Source organism: Octopus sinensis, linkage group LG7 (assembly GCF_006345805.1).
Source record: "Octopus sinensis linkage group LG7, ASM634580v1, whole genome shotgun sequence".
Classification (NCBI taxonomy): domain Eukaryota; kingdom Metazoa; phylum Mollusca; class Cephalopoda; order Octopoda; family Octopodidae; genus Octopus; species Octopus sinensis.
The window spans coordinates 10851694-10877192 of record NC_043003.1 but is presented as its reverse complement, the minus strand read 5'-3'; the positions used below and the strand labels follow the sequence as shown (position 1 = coordinate 10877192).

The 25499-nt window shown below is 38.3% G+C and overlaps 2 protein-coding genes across 2 annotated transcripts in view; one reads left to right on the top strand and one right to left on the bottom strand.

Annotated features, from left to right (window-relative positions):
* LOC115214208 (transmembrane protein 41B-like) overlaps window positions 1-9051 on the bottom strand; it is a 42271-nt gene extending 33220 nt beyond the window's left edge. The window contains exon 1 of the mRNA XM_029783316.2: window positions 8969-9051. Within this exon, the coding sequence (XP_029639176.1) occupies window positions 8969-9032 (64 nt within the window). The 5' untranslated portion in view covers window positions 9033-9051. The remainder of the gene's footprint in view (window positions 1-8968) is intronic.
* A 13166-nt stretch (window positions 9052-22217) lies between these two features.
* Window positions 22218-25499, top strand: part of LOC115214205 (probable tubulin polyglutamylase TTLL1) — a 45762-nt gene continuing 42480 nt past the window's right edge. The window contains exon 1 of the mRNA XM_029783311.2: window positions 22218-22373. The gene's annotated coding sequence lies outside the window, so the exon portion shown is untranslated. The remainder of the gene's footprint in view (window positions 22374-25499) is intronic.

Below are 25499 nucleotides of genomic sequence, written 5' to 3'. Positions count from 1 at the left end.
TTATTGATTTCCCAACCCCTTTATCACATAAGCATAAAATGATATAGGTCTGGAAGGTGGGGGGATATTATTTTAGACTGGGGTTATCTTGTCTCTTTTACTGTTTCAGTCATTAGGATGTGGTCATACTGGAGCACTAACTTGAAAATGTTTCAGTCGAATGAATTGATTCTAGTACTTTTTTAGTCTTTTTTAAACTTGGTATTCATTGAATCAATCTCTTTTACCAAACCACTGATTTATGGGGATGTAAACACACCAACACGGGTTGTGAAGTGGTGACAGGTGACAAAAACAAACACACGCACATGCACACACACAATGGGTTTCTTTCAGTTTCTGTCAACCAAATCCACTCACAAGGCTTTGGGTGGCCTAGGGCTATAGTAGAAAACACTTGCCCAAGGTGCCATGCAATGGGACTGAACCCAGAACAATGTGGTTGGGAAGCAAGCTTTTAGACACAAAGCCATATCTGCTCTACACAGATCTTTTTAACCACTTCCCAACCACTTGGAAATATTTCAAATTTCCACCAGATTTTTTTTTCAAATTTTCCACATGGATGTAGTGTTGCAGGCTGAGGATGAAAAACTTACATCAGTTTTTTTTTTCTAGAAATAAATAATATAAAAGAAGAAAAATGTACATATAGGCGCAGGTGTGGCAAGAAGCTTGCTTCCCAACCACATGGTTCCAGGTTCAGTCCCACTACGTGGCACCTTGGGCAAGTATCTTCTACTATAGCCTCAGGCCGACCAAAGCCTTGTGAGTGGATTTGGTAGATGGAAACTGAAAGAAGCCTGTTGTATATATATATATATTTATGTGTCTGTGTTTGTTCCCCCATAATCATGATGCTGGTGTGTTTATGTACCTGTAACTTAGCGGTTCAACCCAAGAGACCGATAGAATAAGTACTAGGCCTACAAAGAATAAGTCCTGGGGGTCAGTTTGTTCAACTAAAGGTGTTGCTCCAGCATGGCCACAGCCAAATGACTGAAACAAATAAAAGAATATCAAACTAAAAATGCTAACAGCTTTGTTCCCAGTAACCCAGATTCGCAACAGGTCAATGGAATCTATGTTTAACATTTAAGAGACAAATATAAATAAGTGTTGATCTTAGACTGACAGCTGTAAAGACAATATAACTCTTTATTAGCTTTGACAATACAGCGTGAGATTTTTATTTCTTTTCTTAATTGTTTCAGGCTCTGGACTTCTAGATCAGTGCTCCGAAACCATTTTTTTTTTTCACTTATGGTACACTTATATTCTTTTCAAAAGAACTAAAAAATATAACTCAAAGTATATGGCTCTTGTGCTGGTGGCATGTAAAAAGCACCAACTGAACGTGGCCAATGCCAGTGTCTCCTGACTAGCTCCTGTGCATGTGACATGTAAAAAGCACCATTCAAATGTGGCCGATGTCAGTGCTACCTGACTGGCTCTCATGCCAGTGGCACGTAAAAAGCACTATCCGAATGTGGTCGATGCCAGTGTTGCCGGACTGGCTCCTGTGCCGATGGCATGTAAAAAGCACCATCCAAACATAGTCAATGCTGGTGGTATGTAAAAAGCACCATTCAAATGCAGTCGATGTCAGTGCTACCTGACTGGCTCCCATGCTGGTGGCATGTAAAAAGCACCATCTGAACGTGGTTGATACCAATGCTGCCGGACTTGCTCCTGTGCAGGTGGCATGTAAAAGGCACCATCCAAATGTGCACCCTGACTGGCTCCTGTGTCGGTGGAACGTAAAAAGCACCATTCAAACATGGTCAATGCCAGTGCTGGCTCCCATGCTAGTGACACATAAAAAGCACCTACTATACTCTCGGAGTGGTTGGCATTAGGAAGAGCATACAGCTGTAGAAACCTCGCCAGATCAGATTGGAACCTGGTGCACCCTCCTGGCTTGCCAGTCCTCAGTCAAAGCGTCCAACCCATGCCAGCATGGAAAGCGGACATTAAACAATGATGATAGGAAAAACAATTATATTCAGGTTACACTGCGACACACCTAGCATTGTCTCCTGGCACAAAAGTGTGCCACAGCATACCTGTTGCGGAGCACTCCTCTAGATAGACTTGGTCATCTCTAGCTTACCTTGTCTGAACCTGAAACCACATGGTTGGAATGCAAGCTTCTTAACCACAAAGCCACAAAAAACTTTTCTTAATTAACATATTTGGTTATTGTCTATTTGTCATTGTAAAAATCAATTTATTGACTTCAGGCTGTAAAGTCAATATTTTAAACCAAACTGTAGCAATTTCAAAACTTTAAGTTCTATAAACACTAACGTTTCCTTTTTACTTCTTCTCATAGTACATTTATATTTGTTTTACTACTACCAAGTTAAAAGTCATAACTTACCAGCTCTAACATTAAATGCCACATGAAATAAAATACCCCAAGAATAATATTATGATTGTTTTTAACCAAACTGGTTTATGCAATGCTGTGCATTTGTCAGAATAACAGGGACCATCTAGTTCAGGCCTGGCCAACTTGAAGTCTATTGCAGGCCACTTTAATCAAAGAAAATTTTTTTGAGGGCTGCTTGTATACTTTATGCACTAATAGTCAAATAATCACTGCTGACAGAAATGAAAGTATTTTGCTTTCTCATGCTATTATTACAATAACGAAGGAATGGCCGTTGATTCAACATGAAATATGGTTGTTGCCAAAACAAGTAGTCTCTTTCTGTTTTACTTTTCATTGCAATCTTTAATTCTTGATAAAATTTTTTAAATGTCTGTTTAAATAAACACATTTCAAGAACGTATCAAGCAGGCTGCAAGATAAAAGCCTGCAGGCTGCATGTGGCCTGCAGGCCTCAGGTTGGCCAGCCCTGGTCTAGTCATTCTAGAGTTGGGGTTGGGTGTTGTATGTGCACTGCAGGCTGATCAGGCCAAGCCATGCCCAGAAGGTTCTCTGGCAGTGTAGACAAGGAATGTTGGTGGTAGTTGGGGGTTTGATGGCACTGGTTTTCCTAGTCTGTCTGTATTGCTCAGCAGCAGCAGTAGCCATTCAAGAATTTGGACCTGGAGATCTCCATTTCCAGCGACTCCGAGGACCACCTCCCAGTGGTGTCGGGCTTCAACAAAGAGCCGACTACAAGACAACCAAAGTTTTTTTTTTTCCAAGGTCTGGGGTCTCCTGCCCCTAAGCCCTAGACCATCACCTAATCACCCTTACCCGTCTTGTTGCTTAACAACAGCAGCAGCAGTCCTGTTGGCTTTGCAGATATGCATGCCCTTGCAGACATCTGATTGCCACATGCTTCTGCCCTCAGTTACCTGCACCAATGTGACACGGCTGATGTTGAAGGCCTTTAGAGAAGCTTTTAAAGTGTCTTTGAGGTGATTTTTCTGGCCATCCAGAAAGCATCTGCCTTTATGGTGTTCCCTTTGAGAGTCGGTGGCCTGGTATGCAAACATGACCTATCTGGCAAAGCTGTGATTATATCAAAATGGTATCAAAGCTGAGCAAACTAGCAAAGTTGAGAACTTCAGTGTTGGGATTTATTTTATACAACAATTCTTACACATTGACAGCAGTGAATCAGGAAAATTCCTAAGTCTGAAAGGGTCACCTGTGTACAAAAAAGATAAATTGTTGGCTGACCATCCCTTATAATAAATAACATTCTTGCCTTGCCCACCACTAGTAAGGTGACCAGATGTTTTACCATCATCATCATTTAATGTCTACGACTACAACCACATGGATGAAAAGCAAACTTCTCAACCAAACGGCTTTATCTGCATCAATTGTTTATCCTATCTTTATCTCAGCAACTTCATCTTACGTTTCCTTTCCAGCCACCAGTCTAAATTCAAAACTGTACAATAACAAAACGGTGATAGTAGTGTGGGTGAGAACTGCAGTTAAAACATTAACAACGTTTTTCTGTTAGCTGCACAAAAATCAACTTCTGCAGGCAGGATTTTGAAATCTGAAAAATTCTTTTAAACAAACAAAACATGGAATTTCCTCCCTCTGCATCTTATATTATCTACAAATACTTTAGAGTTACTACATTAGTAAGACTATGTGGCATACATTTTTGTTTACATGGCAATAAACTAGATTACACACAATCTTTATACATCATCACCATCGTCATTTAGCATCTGTTTTCTATGCTAACATATAGATGTAACCAGGGCTGTGGAGTCAAAACAAAAATCTTTGACTCCGACTCCTCTATGTAATTAAGTGATAGTGGTCTATTTTACCGACTCTGACTCCACAGCCCTAGATGTAACATATTCCTCCTAGGGTTTGTTAACTTGTGAACTACATGGTGTCCTCATTGGTGCTGGTGGCATGGAAAAAAAAGCACCCAGTACACTCTGTAAAGTGGTTGGTGTTAGGAAAGACATCCAGCTGTAGAAACCATGCCAAAACAGACAATGGAGCACAATGCAGTCCTTGGACTCATTTGATCCTTGTCAAACTGTCCAACCCATCCAAGCATGGAACACATACGGTAACACGTAAAAAGCACTGACCAATCGTGGCCACTGCCAGCCTCCCCTGACACCTGAGCCAGTGGCATGTAAAAAGCACCCACTACACTCACAGAGTGGTTGGCGTTAGGAAGGGCATCCAGCTGTAGAAACACTGCCAGATCAGAATGGAGCCTGGTGCAGCCTCCTGGCTTCCCAGACCCCGGTCAAACCATCCAACCCATGCCAGCATGGAAAACGGACGTTAAACGATGATGATGATGTGTATATATATATATATATATATATACACACACACATACATATTCTGTTATTCTTTTATTTGTTTCAGTCATTTGACTGCAGCCATGCTGGAGTACTGCCAGAACTTATTCTTTACAGGCCTAGTACTTATTCTATCAGCTTCTTTTGCCGAACACCTAAGTTACGGGGACGTAAACACACCAACATCGGTTGTCAAGCGATGGTGAGAAGACAAACACAGACACACAAACCAAACACACACATATATATACGACAGGCCTCTTTCAGTTTCCACCTACCAAATTCACTCACAAGGCTTTGGTTGACCAGAGGTTATAGTAAAAGACACTTGCCCAAGGTGCCATACAGTGGAACTGAACCTGGAACCATGTGGTTTGCAAGCAAACTACTTACCACACAGCCACTACTGCGCCTATGAACCAAAAGAATTTGTCGATAATAATAATTTAGTGCAAGTCTTAGTCATTTGTTGCTTGTATTCCCTTTCAGAAGTAACCCAAGCCTCACCCTGAATAACACTGATTCAGACTAAGGTCATCTTATATAATTACAGGCAGAGCAGGACACAGATTTTTTTTTCCCCAAGAGAGTTCCAGACCCCAACAATGAACTCATTTGCATACAGCCAATCAGAGCTCAACTGTTAAACTAATTTATGAGTGCATAACAAATAATGGGCGATAGGGTTACTTGGGTAAGGAATGACCATGCTTCTTTTCTTTTTTAAGAAGGCTTGTTGTTCTTGTTTCAACCATGGCTGCCTCTGCATAGTTATTTGTGTTGTTGTTTACTTTGTAAAACAGTAAGGGGAGAGTGTTGCTAGGACATCGCCCTCTACCCACACTTGTCCTATCCACATTTTTATCATATGGGGCCCTAACAAAATCCGATAATAGGTATAGATGCAAATCTATCTAATTACTTGTCTCCTTCTAAAATCGGGCATAATTTGGCGATCAGTCGACTTACAACACTTTCTTCATCTTGAGTTTACTTAGTAGAGTGTGTTTGTTAACTTGACATGGTCAAGGTGAGCTCTGATTGGCTGTATGCAAATGAGTTCATTACTAGGGTCCAGAACTCTTGTGGAAAAAAAATTTTGCGAGCAGGACATCAGTAAAGGTATACAAAGGGAGTGAATTAGTCTTCCGTTTCGTCAGCTGAGGCAATGTCAGGTGTAGGGCCACAATACAACAGTCATAAACTGACAGTCAAACATCATTAGGGTCCTGCATCGTATCTTCTAAGCATTGTACCTGCAGTTACACAGGGGAAAAGGACTTAATGAACACCGGTTAAGCTCCGAAGCTATGATTTCATTGATTAAATCAAGATGTGCGATGAATCACTCCTCGTAGAATTTGCCTGTTAAATGGCCTGGTATTAGTTAGTTCATCATCATCTCATGGACATGACTGCATCAAGTCCCAGTTAACCAGTTTGCATGGTGTACAAGTGACCGAGATCACAACCCCACCCTCACCCCACCACCCGAAACGGGACGCCAGTCCGTCGCAGAAGTTATTCATTTACCGCCGGGTGGACCAGAGCAGTGTAAAATGACATATCTTGCGCAAGATCACCAAGCACCGCCTGGTCAGGGAATCGAAACCGCCATCTTGCGATCTTGAGTGCAACACGTTATCCACTAAGCCACGGGACTTCATTTACTTATCAAAACATAACTGAATACCTGTGGCGGATTTGAACTTATTACTCTTGGGCTGACAGCTCCTTATCTCTCAGGTCATTCATCTCTACTCGAACTAGACAAATGTTACGCATGCAAAGTTGTTTGTCTTTTTCTAAGTTATGAATTAATCTCATTGTGTTCCACATTATGAAAGATAAAATATTTATTCAGGACATTCGTAATTATTCTCTCTTGCGTTTCGGTGGAATTCTAGTCCTGTAACCAGTATTATTATATAATACAATAATTACGTTTATTTAGTGGGACAGCGTACGTATTCTGTTGTAAATAATTGCTATAAACATCATTAAAAGCTAATTATGATTCAACTAACAAAAGTTATAGTGAATTGGGTCTCCAGATCACTCATAATTTACGTGCGTTTGATAGAACTTATAAAGTACTATAAAACGCACATATTTACTGAGGCACAACATATGTCCAAATCTTTAGCCAGTGATTGCGCATATATATATTATTCAATTACTGTTTAGCCCAAGGTTAGCCTTGATAGACTAGGCCAGTGGTTTTCAACCAGGGTTCCGCAAGAAGTTACAAAACTGCTAAAATCGGCAGTAATTTTTAATTCTCCTGTGCAGATATGTGTGAATAAAAGTATTAAATTATTGCAAAAAGTTTGAAAAGCACTGGACTAGGCCTATAATAATCAAAGGCATTCTAGCCATGACCACATTGTGGAAACATGTGTATCGTTCGAATGTTTGCTGTCACGGACATATGCACCAACGGTGCAGATCCGAAACTTCGCCTATAATTAAATTATTTTTTATTTACAGTGTGTCCCTTCCTTATTTAAGACGGTCGGTCCGGTGTAATGTAAGGGGAGATTTCGGTGCTAATTCTAGCAAGATATAGACGATCAGCTGAAGACTCTTTTGTTAAGTAATCCATAATGCACGTACTTTGTGTATTCGAGTACTCATGTACGTAAATATCGTGTTTGTACCTGGGTATATCTTGGATATCTCCACATGTGAATATAACGTGTGGGTTCATTCATATCAGCCACTGTGCTTGTTGAATATGAATGAAACGTTAGACTTATCAGAGAAACTAATACTGCGATGTTGATGTCGCTCACACATACATGGAATTTTAATTATAAAATGTATATAATAATTAGAGTACGTAACTACAGAGGAGTGCAACAGTAAAAATTACTATTAGTAACTGCAAGAAATTAAAAAGAAAATCTAAAAACGAATTCTTGAGAGTAACTTTGCTAACAAAACTATAAACATTATGCAACATGTGTCATACAACGAAGTTATAGAGTTGGTGTCAGTTTGGTACAAAGTTGAGAGAACAAAGACACCAAACAACCGTATCTGTTTAGAAATAAGATGATATATTGAATACAGTATATATGTATATATAGATAGATAGATAGATAGATAGATAGATATACATATATACTGTATTCAATATATCATCTTATTGTTTCAAACACTCCCCAACATGCACACATGTATATATATATATATATAGAGAGAGAGAGATATATATACATGTGTGCATGTTAGGGAGTGTTTGAAACAAACTGTTCTTATCAATGAGATTATTAAGCTCGGCGAGAGAAATAAAAAAAAGAAAATAGTAGTTTGTAAGGACAGTGTAATAATATATAAAACAGAATTAAGTGAAGCGAGTGTGGATTTTTATCGATCCCGCAGAAATAAAATGTTAATTCGACATCAATGCGATTAAAATACGAAAGCGAGAAATAATGCCTTATTACGTAGACATAAAGGCCACATAATTATTTATTAAAGAGGTGTCGAAATCCGCCGAGGTCGACTTTGCCTTTCATCCTTTCGGGGTCGATAAATTAAGTACCAGTTACGTACTGGGGTCGATATAATCGACTTAATACCCATGTCTGTCCTTGTTTGTCCCCTCTGTGTTTAGCCCCTTGTGGGTAGTAAAGAAATAGAAATGGAATAGAATTTAATTTACTGCTTCCAATTATAATTTTAATATTCGTTAAACGATTAATTCTTAGTTAATCATGAAACCTCAAAATTAAATTAATTTTCAGACGGCGGAAAGAATGAAGGGTTGTAGCGGCTCTCATGCCATTCCCAGAGGAATTTAGAGGCGTTAATATTATAATAATTAATGATATAAAGGTAATTTGGGTGTTAAAAGGAAGTGACATAATAATGATTAGATATTCGGGGCTGGAATATATATTTGGGGGAATTTACGTGTGTGTGAGTGAGTGTTCGTGTATCTGTGTGTGTGTGTGTGTGTGTGGTCGAATGAAGCTGATCAGGTGTTAACAAGAAGTGGCGTGATAACATTTTATATTAAACAAGTTTAATTCGTCGTCGCTGCAACTGGTTCTGCTCTGAGAAAGAGAGAAAGAAGAACGGATAACGACCATGTTTGCCAACGCATTTACAGCAAAACTAAACAGATAGATAACCCGTTGACATATATACAAGCCTGTAATGTGAAAGAGGATCGTTTTTTCACAGATAAAACGGTCTGAATTCCTACCTGAATTAGCTAAAATCCTTCCTCGGGAGGCTAGATCAGACGTGTCCACCACAGCTGAAGCCATGTTACTAGTACAAGGTAACTTCCGGTTGTCAAAACTACGACGGACTGTTTATTTCCGGTTCCATTACTAAAACCTCACATTGTCCCATGACGAACAGCAAAATCAGACAAAACACAAACCTCTTATTTATTTCATTTCATTTATTTCGCATTTTTTTGCTCCCCACTTTTTTCTCTTTATAGTAAAACTATATATTTCTCATTCACTTCACTTTATATCCCTACTTCTCTTTTTCTCACCCCTCCCTCTCTCTCTCTCTCTTATTAGGTCATATTGATAAGTGGTACAAGGAATTATCTATGAGAGAAAAAGTCGCGAAATGTTTTATTAATTACTATATAAATCCCTTCTAATACAAACAAAAGGCCTGAAATTTAGTGTTAAGTGGGTTAGTCGATTACATCGACCACAGTACCCAAACTCTACTTCTTTATTTCCACACAAATACGTTTAAACATTTTGAAAAATTAAACATCCTCATTCATTTTTTTCAATTTTGAAACTTATTTATTATCACCGGTGTAACTGATTTTTATCTGAGCGGTGGAAAACAGTAGCAGTCAAATACCTTAAATACGCATAGGTCTATAGTAAAATATATTATGCGGTCGATGACCGGTGTGTGTGTCTATCTATCTATCTATCTATCTATCTATCTATCTATCTATCTGTCTGTCTGTCTAACTTGCTATCTGTCTATCTATATCTATCTATCTATCTGTCTATCTAGCTAGCTATCTGTCGATCTATCTCTCTATGTATCTATATTCTATCTGTCTAATTCTCTGCCTGTCTCTATCTGTCTGTCTATCTATAATCTATCTAGCTATCTGTCTATCTATCCATGTATCTATATCTATCTGTCTCTCTATCTATCTCTCTGTCTGTCTATCTATCTATACATACATACATTATCTTTTACTTGTTTCAGTCGTTAGACTACAGCCATGCTGGGGTACTGCCTTCAAGAATTTTAGTCAGACGAATCGACCCCAGTACCTATATATTTAAAGCCGGTAATTATTCTATCAGTCTCTTATGATGAACTGCCAATTTACAAGGACATAAACACACCGACACCGGTTACCAAGCGGGGCGGGGCACAAGCACAGACACAAAGACACACACACACATATACGACGGGTTTCCTCACAGTTTTCATATACTAAATTCCCTCATAAGGACACTTGCCCTGCCACACTCTGGGATTGAACCTGAAACAATCTGCTAGCAGACCGAGCTTCTTAACCACACAGCCATAGCGGCAGAATTTGATTTTTAAATGATTTAAAATAACAATAAGGGCAAAAGTGGCTGTGGTTATTAGCTTGCTTACCAACCACATGGTTCCAGGTTCAATCTGTAGCGGGTTGGTAGTGGTGTGCCATATCAATCCGATACGATGCAGCCCACTACTAAATGTAGTGTATAGATGTAACACTTCAAGGTTCTCGCGTTGGAGTAACCAGTGAACATCGAAGAATTAACTCCAAGAAGGAAGAAATGTAATTTACATATATTTATTCCTTTACCTGACAGGTTGCTACAGAGACATTAGCAATTCTAGTGATAGTGGTGACAAGGATGACTTGCTGGTTAGTAGTTGGTATGTAGAAAAAGGTTGTCTGTCAGTAGAGAGGGAAAGAATAAGGTAGTTATGGTACTGACTAGAAAGGAAGACAGGATAAAGGCCGCCTTTCTTCACGTGAAGGGCAAAGGGAAGTGCTGCTCTTGGTTAAGGCTGATGCAAAATAAAGAGTTGCTCCTTGGTCTGGCTGACACAAAAGGGGAAGAGGTGGAAAATTCTCTCTGTTATATAGACTATGGTCAGTAATGTAGGTCAAACTTTAAACAAAGGACTGACCTTTCCTTGACCAGTACAGGTCTTAGGGAGTGGAGTGTTTCCACCTCAATCATCTAGTGTTGAGGATTTCCCGCTCGCTTGTTTTGACAAGCAACAAGCCAGTGGATTTGGTTTCAAATCTCAAGCAGTGTCAAGCTAGACCCTTACAAGTCCCACTGCATTGCACCTTTGGCAAGTGTTCTTTACTATAGCCTTGGGCCGCCCAAAGCCTTGTGTGCGGATTTGGTAGATGGAAACTGAAAGAAGCTTGTCATATATATATATATATATATATACACTGCTCCTTGTTCTTTGGCCTTAGATTTTGATATACAATGATTTGATAAACAAGACTATAAATTTAAACTGACCCCAAAAAGCAGTGGTAAGCTAGATCCCTAACAAGTCTTTCTTCCCGATACCTTAGTAGCTTCCAAGCTGAAGTGAAGACAGCATGTTCTTTGTCTATCTCCTTACCTTCTTGGAGGTTTTAGGTAAAATTATACAAATGTGTCCATCTGTTTTAATTTAATTCAATCCTATGTATTTATGCAGCTGAGGATTGCTCTGCATTTAAATTGATGTAATGGTTGCATTGTTCAATTAAATGGAGTCGCTTGAAACGATCGTACTCCATTACCTCTGGATATCCTTGTTGCTTATTTTGATATGTGTGTGTGTGTGTGTGTGTTTATGTCCCCATAACTTAGCAGTTCGGCAAAAGAGACCGCTAGAATAAGTACTAATCTTGCAGAGAATAAGTCCTGGGTTGATTTGTTCGACTAGAGGCAGCGCTCCACAAAAGGGTGAAGGTAGGGCCAGCCCTAACATTGCTGGTGCTCCAGGCAAGCTGAAATTTGTCATGTACAAGGTGACGATCTTGGAAATTTCTTTGTCTTTGTTATGCCCTCCTTGGCACCCCGGGCAACTACCTGAGTTGCCGGTACCTTGAGCTGGCCCTAGGTGAAGGGCAAAGTCAACCTCGCTAGAATTTAAACTGAGAACATAAAGACAAACGAAATACCTATTTCTTTTCTACCCACAAGGGGCTAAACACAGAGGAGACAAACAAGCACAGACAAATGGATTAAGTTGATTACATCGACCCTAGTACGCAACTGGTACTTTATTTATCGACCCCCGAAAGGATGAAAGGCAAAGTCAACCTCGGTGGAATTTGAACTCAGAACGTAGCGGCAGACGAAATACCTATTTCTTTACTACCCACAAGGGGCTAAACACAGAGAGGACAAACAAGGACAGACAAACGGATTAAGTTGATTATATTGACCCCAGTGCGTAACTGGTACTTAATTTATCGACCCCGAAAGGATGAAAGGCAAAGTCGACCTCAGCGGAATTTGAACTCAGAACATAACGGCAGACGAAATACCGCTAAGCACTTCGCCCGATCTGCCAGCTCACCACCTTCAGTCAGTCTCAAATGATGATTTCAAATTTTGGCCAGTAGTTTTCGAGGGGAAGGGGAAGTCAATTACATCAACCCCAGTACTTGACTGGTACTTATTTCATTGAACCCGAAAGAATGGAAAGTATGAAAGGTAAAGTCAACCTCAGTGGGATTTGAACTGAGAACGTGAAGACGGGCGAAATGCCACTAAGTATTTTATTCAGTGTGTTGCCGATTCTGCCAACTTGCTGGTCTCAGTCCTTTCTATTACATGCACAAGGCCTGCAATTTTAGGAAGGGCATAAATGATTACATCAAACCCAGTGCTCAACTAGTATTTATTTTATTGAACCTGAAAAAAAATTAAAGGCAAAGTTGACCTCGGTGGAATCAATCTCAAAATCTTGGGGTTAGAAGCCTACACTCTTAAGCACTACGTCATATGCCTGTGGGCTGGTGTCATTATATTCAAGCCAGGTAGTGGTGTAGTGGTTAAGAGCACGGGCTACTAACCCCAAGATTCCGAGTTTGATTCCAGGCTGTGACCTGAATAATAATAATAATAATAATAATAATAATAATAATAATAATAATAATAATAAGAAGAAGAAGAAGAAGAAGAAGAAGAAGAAGAAGAAGAAGAAGAAGATCGAAAAATACCTTAGGAATGAGAACCCAGGTTCGAAATTTCCCCAAGATACCTGATGAAGGCTGGAGGGTATATCAGCCAAAATGTTGTGTTAACAACAAACAAGATGAGGACAAATATCCGTCAAATGTAAATAATGTACATAATTCCTCATCTCTTAAATATAGAACAGGGGAGGATACTGTACCGTACCTTCAAGAAAAGGGTGTTATACCCAAAAGAAAATTATGTAAGAAGGGGCATATGTGTACGAAAAGATGAGGCATGTTATGTGTACGGCAGCCAGATCAAAAAGATCCCCACTTGAATAATGCTATTGTGAACTTGATGTTAACCACAGTTACCAAAAGAATACATGAGGTAGATTTTGTTGTCTACAACTGACTGTCATAAAAAATACTCATTTTTTGTTTGTTTAGGGATGATGGTGGTAGTAAATGATATGAAAGACAGTGTTGGTGGTGGTAGTGGAAGGAAAGGTGGCGAAGTCAAAGGTATTTATGGTAGTGGCTTCAGAAGTCTGAATGGTGTGTGTATGGCAGTTGTGGTGGTGATGGTGGTGGTACTGATGATGGTGATAGTACTGATGATGGTGATGGTTAAAAACAATCAATAGAAAGAGAGAGAGAGAGAGGTTAGACAGAAAAAAAAATTGTACTGAATAGGAAGACAAAAAATTTGTTTGTTTGTTCTTTTCCCTGCCTTAGTATGCTTTCTATAAAATGAAGCAGAACCAATGTTATTTGAAAAACCCATTTCTTGTACTCCTTGAAAATAATGTGATATGATTCGAGGAAGATTTGGCTTCAGTTTCTACCAAGTCAAGTAATTGCTTAGAGGCTTCATCTTTAATTATGGTTGTAATGGTTTTCATTTGGAATAAAACATTTCTCAGAGTAAATATAAATAGAAGCCTAGTGGCAGGGTGCCACTTTTTTTAAAAACTCTAGGCCAACTCAGTTCAAAGAGACCTATGATAAAATGCATTCCAGTCATGACCATCCTGTTTTATTGCATACTAGCTTAAAAGCTGTCCTATCATGTATTGAGTACATACTAAATTTTATTAAACTTGACCCATATTTTTGAAACAATGAACAATTTTCATCAAAACAATGGTACAATTTTGTGACTTGGAACTTATTTCAAAACTGCATGATAAACAACATTTTTTGTCTTTCCATTCAGGGGTCAGTACAATTTTTTTTTGTCTAACCTCTCTCTTTGTCTTTCTTTCTGTTGATTGTTTTTAACCATCACCATCATCAGTACCACCACCACCATCGCCACCACAACTGTCATACACACACCATCCAGACTTCTGAAGCTACTACTATCAATACCTTTGACTTCACAGCCTTTCCCTCCACCACCATCAACACTGTCTTTCATCATCCCTAAGTGCCCTGGCTACCACCACCATAGAGATAGATAGGTTGCTAGCTAGATAGATAGGTAAGTAGGTAGGTAGGTAGATAGATAGGTAGAGAGAGGGAGAGGGAGGGATTTCTTTTCAATTTGGGATGTTTTTTTACAATAGCTACTGGCATGAGACAGGAGTTCAAGGATGGTGACCTCTCTTAGGGTGGGCACATATCCACTCTTTCTCTCTCTCTTATAATTACTCCCATTGTCACTATCAACATTATTACTTTTAATAAAACATCAACTCTCCCTAAAATTCTTTGTCTCTCTTTCTCTCCCTCTTTTTCTTTCTCTCTCATTCTCTGTCTGTCATCGCCACCGCCCTCACCATCTCTATGCCTACGATTACTTTCACCCCATCATGAGGAATAGTAGGATTGTCACTGAATAGTGAGAGAGGGGAGGGGGTCTAAGTGTGACACACTGACACACAGAAATTAGTTTTCGCATTTATTATATTAGATGAGGGTTTGCATTGTTAAATGTGCCTTTTCCCTCTTCATACTTCAGGTTATTTGAAGGGCAAAATTTTAGCTGTTTTTTCTAGCATGCCAAACGATCAAATAATGGCTCCTTTGTTCGACTCATATACTGTCAGATGAATGGGACACGTAAGACATTTTACTGCAAAAATTCCAGTAAAGAAACGAATGAAAGATATCTTTCAACCTATAAAAGATAGAAAAGAAAGTAACCATTGAAGAAAGCAAAAACGTTTCCCTTACGTCATTTTCGCAAAGTGTAATTTTTATTTCATTTATCAAAGAAGTGACATTGTATGACGTGAATCCGCAGAACGAAGGCAGTTGAATAAAAGATCCAGGCAACACGCATTTGGCCTACATTTTGTTTCCGACAAAACTTGCCTTGCAACTGTTCTTTCATACAGAATAATGCCTGTTACATAAAACAATACGTGTCAAGGATAGCATTATCAAAAACTGCTGATGTAGCTATTTTGCATTAAAAGGATATTTGTTAAACTACACAAAACTATGGTGTTTGTACTTTGCAACTTTTTATTTGTACAACGTATAACGTCACTTCTTTCTAAGGTTGATGAGAAATAGAATAAGAATAAATATCATGAAATATATTATTCATAAATTATATCTGTCGCTAAATTTGTTGTTGGATTTTATTTTTCCTTTCTTCCTTATGTTACGTTGTTCAAGTCAGTAAAATAATGGTTCTTTCTAATTTTGGCGCAAGGCTAGCAATTGTATGGAGAGGAAAGCCAGTCGATTACATCAACCTAGTACTTGATAGGTACTTAATCTATCGAAAAGCATAGACAACGCTGGCAGAATTTTAACTCCGAAAGTGAAACCGGAAGAAATGCTGCTTAACGTTTTATCCGGCACGCTAACGATTCTGCCAGCTCACCGCTCTCAGTAAAATAATTCTTTCTACTCTTGGAATACGACCTGAAAATTTTTAGGAAAATCCAACATTTGAGCAGTTATTTTATTTTATCAACTTCCGAAAAAAAATAAATGAAAGGCAAAGTCGACCTTGGAGAAATTTCAACTCAGAGGCCGAAAAAAATGTCCCTTAGCTGTTAATCCGGCGTGTTAACACTTCTGTCAGCTCGCTGCCTTCGGCAAAGCAATGGATAAATAAACTAATTATTCGACTTTTTATTTCACTATTGTCACGTAAAATGAGCTCGGACAAATGTAAAAGAAACAATGAATAAAGAGTGAAAATAAATAAGCAGGAACATTATTAATTTATTGTAAGTCCTTCATAAGTAACTTTTCTTTTGTCTCAAATGTGTCCCTTGTGTTTTAGCTAATGACCGACATTTAACAGATGTTAATGACTGCACATAAAATATGCGTTGGTCTTTTACAAATAACAGCATTAATAATTACATAATGCGAGAGATATACTGCTTGGAGTTTACAGCAAGCTTACTGAAACAGCGACATTTAGCTGGTCCGACATAGCTGGAAATAATTATGCTGTATTCTTGGCGGTGGAGATTCTTTTCGTCTATCTGCCATCTGTTTCAACGGTTTTCCTGACTCGTCTGACGATGGTAAGTAAAGAGACACATCGCTCAGCTGCCTCAACATCTGCCTGACAAGAGGTGAGACGTGAATGGTTCGACCGCTCTCAACCCTCTGCAAAGAGTTAAGGTGTTAAAAGCGGCTTTATATAGGGTGCAAGAAGAAGAATTTAGAAAATTGAACCACGCGATGGCTTGACGCTGATTTGTTGCCTAATAGGCCGCTCACGTGAAATAGTGTGGCTAGGTCGTGATGCCTGACCGGTTACCTTGCAGTTCGCTTTCGAATCACTGCTACACTATCTTCAATCATAGATCTGTCATAAGTCCTAGGACTCATAAAGCAAGAGCTAAGCTTGGTTTTCTTGGTATATAAGTGACTGAGAAAACATCACTCCCACTGGATGGAACGCCAGTCAGTCGCAGGGTTAACTTTCCAGTTATTACTAGAACTTATTTACCGCTGCATGAACTTGGGCAGTATGAATTGGGCGAACAATTCTCAGTAATGTGGGGAGGGGAAGATTAGAGCTTGTGCATATAGTAGTGATTCCAAACCGAACTGTTAGGTAACCAGTTAGACATCACGATCAAACCACTATACTTTCACGCGATCGGTCTAATAGACAAAGCAATCAGCGTCAAGTCATCACATGATTCATTCTTCTAGAATCTTCTCTTTGTGCCCTATAAAAATGCCCCTTTTGGCGGTAATTGCAGAATGTCGAGGCAATTGCGTGTTGTGTCTCCATTCTCGCCACAGCCAGACGGTTACGACACATGGCAGATACTCTGCAGAAATGTCCATCGCCACGAATATAGCACAATTGTTTCCTGTTATGATGAGTCAGCCACAGATTGCTGTATCAGTAAGCTTGTAATCTCCAAGCACATTATCTCCCAGTGTGTAACTATTGCTGTTATTTGTAAAAGACCAACAGAAAACAGATTGCGGCAATAAAATCTTCTGTTAATTGTTTGCAAGTATTGTCAGTTATTTCTTCCTGTAGCCCAATAAATACATTTTTAATCACCAACTCAGCTAGTCATCACCTCAGTCCAACCAACAGCACACAACTTACGACATGCTACAGAAAAAATGGAACACCTTTAGTTGCTACAAAATTAACCAGGAAGTGACATAATGGGAAAACGTGGGAGTTAGACGTTTCTCAGAATAACTCTCTTCTTTTGCTAACTGCCATACGGATGAAATTTTGAAATTTATTTAATGATATAAATAAATTAAAACAAACGGCTTACTAATGTTTTAATGTTGAAAGTGAAAACTTTACGTCGAGTTATGCTTGGTCTGAGCGTTTTTAGAATTGCACAAAATTGCACACCATGAAGATAAAGACCCAACAAAGCTGGTATTGTTGTTTTCTTCAGCTTATCAAACAAGGAAGCTACAAAACGCGGCACAATTTTTAACGCATATGAATTAGATATGTTTTTGAAGCGAATATTAAAACAACTGTAGCAGGTAGCTTTCCTTGAAATGCGAACTTCAGTGTTTAAGTTCTAAAACTAAAATGATTGAGTGGAGCTTTACTGCTGTCGTGAGCCTGAGATGACGACTGGTCGAGTTAATGAGTGAAAATATGTAGTGCTACATTAGCGAGAGAGGGGGTCTAAGTGTGACACACTGACACACAGAAATTAGTTTTCGCATTTATTATATTAGATGAGGGTTTGCATTGTTAAATGTGCCTTTTCCCTCTTCTTGATACTTCAGGTTATTTGAAGGGCAAAATTTTAGCTGTTCATTCTAGCAGGCCAAGCGATTTGTCTTCGCCACCGCTCTCGCCATCTCTATGCCTACTATTACTCTCACCCCACCATGAGGAATAGTAGAATTGTCACTGAATAGTGAGAGAAGGGAGGGGGTCTAAGTGTGACACACTGACACACAGAAATTAGTTTTCGAATTTATTATATTAGATGAGGGTTTGCGTTGTTAAGTGTGCATTTTCCCGTCTTGATACTTCAGGTTATTTGAAGGGCAACATTTTAGCTGTTCTTTCTAGCAGGCCAAGCGATCACATAATGGCTCCTTTGTTCGGTTCATATGCTGTCAGATGAATGGGACACGTAAGACATTTTACTGCAAAAATTCCAGTAAAGAAACGAATGAAAGATATCTTTCAACCTATAAAAGATAGGAAAGAAAGTAACCATTGAAGAAAGCAAAAACGTTTCCCTTACGTCATTTTCGCAAAGTGTAATTTTTATTTCATTTATCAAAGAAGTGACATTGTATGACGTGAATCCGCAGAACGAAGGCAGTTGAATAAAAGATCCAGGCAACACGCATTTGGCCTACATTTTGTTTCCGACAAAACTTACCTTGCAACTGTTATTTCATACAGAATAATGCCTGTTACGTAAAACAATACGTGTCAAGGATAGCATTATCAAAAACTGCTGATATAGCTATTTTGCATTAAAAGGATATTTGTTAAACTACACAAACTAGGATGTTTGTACTTCTCAACTTACTATTTGTACAACGTATAAAGGTCATTTCTTTCTAAGGTTGCGTGAAATTAGTTTTAGCGCGCGGTCGCCATCTTCTTAGCCTTCAGCGTGCGATCTTTACCTTTTGACCTACAGATTTTTAAAATAATTTTTTGTAACTAACCACTTTCAAACTTCGGACACTGGTAGAATGTGTCACATAAAACATGTGGTTGTAGCGAGAATGGAGACACAACGCGCAGCTGCCTCAGTATTCTGCAATTACTCCAAAAAGTGACCTTTTTATAGGGCAGAAGAAGAAGATTTGAAAAGATTGAATCACGCAATGGCTTAACGCTAATTAGTTGCTTAACAGACCGATCGCGTGAAAGTATTGTGGTTTGCCCGTGATGCATGAACCGTTATCTAACAGCTGTTTCAAATCACCGCTATATTACATTTAGCAAAATAGACTGACGATTGTTGCTGTTATTGATAAAGATTGACATAGTAATATGGGTATATTAAGGCGGTGGGCTGGCAGAATCACTCGCGCACAAGACATTGCTTTCTTTGATTAATGACCGAGTTCAAATCCAGCCAGTCAGTTTCAACATTGCGTTTCATTCCACTGTTGGTTTGCAGAAAATATTTACTCAATTCAGTTCAATAAGCTACATATCATCTGTGTGTGCAGGTACAAATTATATAGTAAACATTTGTTCAGCATAAATAACTGCTCCCTTTGCCTGTCGAAAACATCTTCATAAGTTTGCCCTAAACGTCCATGCTTGTTTTCAAACTTTTAGGATCTTTACCTTTTGACCTACAGATTTAAAAAATAATTTTTTGCAACTAAACACTTTCAAACCCTAACCCTAACCCTAAAACCTTAAAGCTAAAACCAGTACAAACACACGAACGATGTCATAAATAACAGTGACAAACGAAAAATACACCGCCGATAGTTGTTGTTAACAAACAACAGCAGTAATTTTATTCAGTTGAATACATGTCATTGATTGGTTGAAATTACCGAAATACGAGAACTTTAACATGAAATAACTTCCTAAATATAAGCTTTTCTCAAAAATGCCAAGAGTAAAAGATGTTTTATATAGCACATTCTACCAGTGTCCGCAGTTTGAAACTGTTTAGTTACAAAAAATTATTTTTTAAATCTGTCGGTCAAAAGGTAAAGATCCAACTTTTAGTTAGGCCTTGTTTCGTAAGTTCCGTATAATATAAAGCTTTCTCTTCATAAGTCCCAAGTTACTCTATTGGTTGAAATAAATGAAAAATAGAGGAGTGTGTGTCATATATGACGCATTACACCATCATATACCATTTATTTTAATAATAATATTGTTTTTCTCCGTCACAACATATGAATGAGAAAGGGAGGGGTGATAGATAAATAATTAAGGAAGGGGTGATGGCAAACTGGTGGGATGGTGAACATTCAATGCTGAAAAGAAAAATCAAACAGCATTTCAACTCTGTGTGAATATATGTGTATGTGTGTGCGTGCACAAGGGAAGTATGTGAATGTATGCGAACATTGACAAGTGTATTAATTTGATTTACCATCCATATTTATATAAAATATACTACAATTAGCTGTAATTTTTGACGGCACGGGGTCAGCTAGTGCTATTATAATTGATGAAAGAATAAGGTGAATTTAGATATACTTCAATAGTCTCCTATGCGTCTCATGTTTTTAACGTGGACATTTAAAAAGGAGATCAAAGGGGTTTGCTGACACGGACGATCACTTGGTTTATCAGATTTACAAAAAAAAAAATAAATAAAGAAGCAGGGGACGGATATTTCACGCCTTTTTCCTCATGTTTTCAAGTAGATTTCAGTTATGGTAAAAAAAAAAGGAACTCTCAAGGACCTTTTCATCCTTTCTCTTCCGGAATTTGCTAAATTAATATTTTGAAGTAATGAAAATTTCCAGAAATCGGCATAATTTTGGGGAAAAAATTATCATAGATGAATTTGTTGGTGTAGCTGTTTGCTATTGTTATAGACCTGGAAAAGTCCATTAAGAAAAAAAGTATTCATTTAATAAATTTAAGAAAGGAAAAAGAATGGAAGAGTTCTCAAAAGTAATTTTTTCCCCCAACATAATAGTAATATACATCATTAAAACGTATGAGGAATCAAAGTCGAAGCGTGTGACTGATCCGAAACTCGTTTCACCCACTTCTGAAAAGCATTTTCACAATAGATTCCGATATAATCGTTATCTACCCCATGTGAAAGGTATTTGAAGAAAATTTCATTAAAAATATCCATTTTTGAGAAAATTATGCGGAAAAAAGTTGGATGGGGAAGACACCTCTGACATTATGGTACTATTTAAGAAGAGTGATCCCGGTGCGCGCACTCGCATACTCGCGCATCTGCGCTAGCTAGTCGTGACTAGTCGATCCTTACTTTGTGTTTTTGTGTTTTATTTACTTTGCTAGGTAGTCGTTGTAGGATCGACTAGTCACACAAAAACAAATAATTTTTTTACACAAATAATTTTTTTAAAACAAAGTAAATAAAACACAAAAACACGGATCTTTTCACTTTGACCGGTAGATTTTTTACGCGAGTGTGCGCACCGGGACCACTCTTCTTAAATAGTACCTGACATTATTCCGTTTGAGTCAGTCCAGAATATTATACACGATTTATGCTTAATTTTCCTTCAGTGACCGCGATAGGGTTAAGACTACTTTTACATGTCTTTGAAAATTCAATATTATGGACACTTTCGTACACACACTCATTCCTGCATGTAACTTATACACGAATATATACATCCACGCAAACACTAGCCGTACATGAGGCGGCAAACTGGCAGAAACGTTAGCGTGCCGGGCGAAATGCTTATCGGCATTTCATCTGTCTTTACGTTCAGAGTTCAAATTACGTTGAGGTCGACTTTGCCTTTCATCCCTTTCGGGGTCGATAAATTAAGTACCAGTTGCGTACTGAGGTCGATCTAATTGACTAGCTCCCTCTCCACAAATTTCAGGCCTTGTGCTTACAGTAGGAAACACTAGCCGGGTACTACAAGCGAACAGCGGTCCCGGTGCGCGCACTCGCGCTAGCTAGTCGTAAGTAGTCGATCCTACAACGACTTTTTAACCCTAACCCTAACCTTATAAAAATAATTTATTTACTTAGTTTAAAAAACTATTTACTTTGCTTTTTATTTACTTTGTTCGAAAAATATTATTTAATTTCCTTTGATATGTTATTCAGCCTTGAAATACAGACATACGCGCAAGTCGTTGTAGGATCGACTAATAACGACTAGTTAGCGCGGATGCGCGACTGCGCGCACCGGGACCAATGTTCGCTAGTAGTACCCATGCTCTCTCTCCACACACACACGCACACAATTAGCAACGCAACATGTTATGAAATTGTCTAAGTAACTTGACGCTGGTTTGTTGAGGGTGGTCTCCATAGCAACGCATCAACAACACATTCCGTATAAACAACCATCAAAGCGGAGAACGGCCGATAATCGCGTGAGTATAAAACTACTCGTGCACTCGCAACCCACGCACATTCATCATACATTTTTGGCTGTAATTAAATTAATTTGCTCCATTAATTATACACTCAGTGGTAACAACAATAACAATTATTTTTACTTACTATAAACACGAGGCTTGAAAGAAATTTGGTTATTGGGAAATCGAGTTGAACTAGTAATTTATTTTATCAACCTTCAAAGGGATGAAAGGCAAAAGCAAGCTCGGTGGAGTTTGAACACAGAACTAAACACGGATGAAATGCCGCTAAGCATTTTGTCCGGCATGCTAGCGATTCCGCCAGCTCGCAGAATGATAATAACAAAACTTAGATATTTAGTATCACATCTACGTTGTGATATACTTTACTTTTCCCAGCACCCTGCATGTTGTTGATGTTTAGAAGGAGCAAACCCGTGCTCAGACACTTTCCAGCTGTGGCCATCCTGTTTTTTTTTTTCAGGGTTATCTGGGGCTTTGTTATTTGGAATGTCCAGTCCTTGTTTAAGACGTTAGAATGTGATATGAAGGAACTTTGACTGCTATTTTTAACTGTAGGGATGGGGAATCGTTTTTTAGAACCGGAGACGAATTGTAATAACGTTTAATTTCATAAATTCACGTATACTTCCAACTTATGTTGAATTGGTATTTTTAATCTTAAGGCTTAAAACGGCGATCTTTCGATAGTAAAGAATATTAAAATACAAGGCGATCAAAATACAAATATAATTAAAAACAACCTGTTCTTTTCCCCCACAAGGAAGGGGTAGTTGCTTGGAGTCCTCGCGATTCTAGGGTTTCAATTCTGATCTATGTATGCTGTGCCTTGTTATCAATAAATACATACAGTAAGGCTCAGTTCTCAAAGACGGCCCCGGGAATGGCACTTCGAGGAAAACTGCACATATTTTATGATTTCTTTCATAAACTATTTCAATTTTCTTTCTTGTTCACTTTATATAAGTTTGAATGACTCTTAGTTTACCAGAATATTCCAATTATTTTTATCAATTACTTTTGTGGGCTTTTTTTTATTGCTTTGCGTGCGTATGTTTTTGTACATCTCTTACTCTTCCGTATTACATTTAGTTCAATAATCTCTTCTCTCTATATATAAACGGCAGTTTGTCTGTGCGTGTTTCTGTGTGTCTGTTTGCTTGTACCCTCACCCTGACCACGGCTTTCAACCGATTCTGATGAAACTTGACACACACATAGCCCAATGTCATAATTCAAAACTAACGCAGCGAAAATTTTGAAAAGTTCCCCCAGTTCTGAAAAAAATCGATAAATTCGACATGGGGTCGAGAATCAGAAACACAAACCGCAAACTGTCTAGGGGACGCAACTCCACCTTTTTTACTCTCAAAAAAAAGTTACCATCATTTTTTCCATTTTTTGGCTATAACTCTCTAAAAATGCTTTATAGTTATTTCCCTTACAAACCAGAGCAACGCCGGACGATACTGCTAGTTTACTATAAATACTCTCCATGAATTTAATGTTTCCCTCTGATGTTCAGAAATCCAAAAGATCTGAAAAGTGTGGCACTAAATCAGGGACTCTCATCCATTTTTTATTTAAGGATTATTTTATTCAAGTAAACCTCATAGCCATTCGATGTTCCAAAACTAATTTTATAGATACTTTCAACATTCCTATTTTGTTTTTCACGTATTAACATGCCTAAGTTGGACTATCTAAACTGCTAGAGAAAGAAACCTAGCTATTTCTTGCAATACAAACTGTAGCGGCTGAGGGTCACCAATTGTGACAGAACGTAATGTGCCATAACCATGTCGATATGATGTAGACGACTATCGAATGTAGCGTGTAGATGTAACGCTTGAAGGTTCTCGAGTCGGAGTAACCTGTAAACATCGCAGAATCAACACCAAGAAGGAAAAAATATTATTTACATATATTTATTCGTTTGCTCGACAGGTAGTTAAGAATCTGATAGAATAAGTACAGCAGTAATTGTAGTGACAATGACAAGTTCGCTCGCTGGGCGGTAGTTGATAGAGTAGAAGTTGTCAGTAGCGAGTGAAAGAGTAAAGAATGCTCAGTGCTGACAAAAAAAAAATGAAAGGATAAAGGTGACATATTCTTTCTTGCGGCCGAAAGTTTCTCTTCGTGTGTCGAGCGAAGGGCAAAGGGAAAGTGCTGCTGTCGGTCGTTGCTGACACAAAAGAGGAATTGATAGGAAATGTTCATAGTTAGTAATAGCGGTCAAACCCTAAACAAATGACTGACCTTTCCTTGACCAGCACGGTGTTTCCCATTAACCATTTGATGATGAGATACAAACAAAGGATTTCCTGATTGTTTTGACAAGCAACAAGCAGGTGGATTTGGTTTCAAATTTCAGGCAGGGTCAAGCGAAGTCCCTACAATACCAATACATACCATACATTTAAAGCAAAAATTTTCAGAGGTCCTTAAAATACTATTGTGGGTCCTTAATTTACTATTTTGTTGTGTGGACCGCACAAAATCGTATATGAACCCCAGCTCTAAATCATATACTGCAACATTAAATATTCTTAAATTGTCTCCTGTCTGTTACCATATATGGTCTTGTATAAGTTAATTACTAATAATATTGTAAGAGATCACGAGAGTCTTATCCTCACGAGTTCGGCTCTGGTGATTAAAACGACTTTATATTTTGTTTTTTACTAAAAGCGATTGTAAAAGAAGTGTTATGACATTTCGAAAGTAAAACTATAGAATCAGAGGAAACCATTTCTTGTCTCTGCTCTGAAAGGTTCCACCTAAAACATTAGGCATCCCAGTTGGATCTATTCGGTTTGAACGGCAGTTTTTTTCTAGCGGTGTCATATGAAATTGTTACCCATAATTATGACCCTAGTATCGATCTATTGCATTTCAATCTATTTTAGGGTTAGGGTTAGGGGTGGGAGGAAGGGTATCTTTTTTTCTTCACAAATGTAAATAAACCCAATCTGTTTCTTAAACGAGCGATATATTCATAGGGCACAGAATGATTTTACCTCAATAGACGTCAGTGATTGGTTGAAATTGCAGAAATTGAAGGAAAAAAACCCAACAAATATCTTACATACTATAGAATTTTCTCAATAAAGCCAAGAG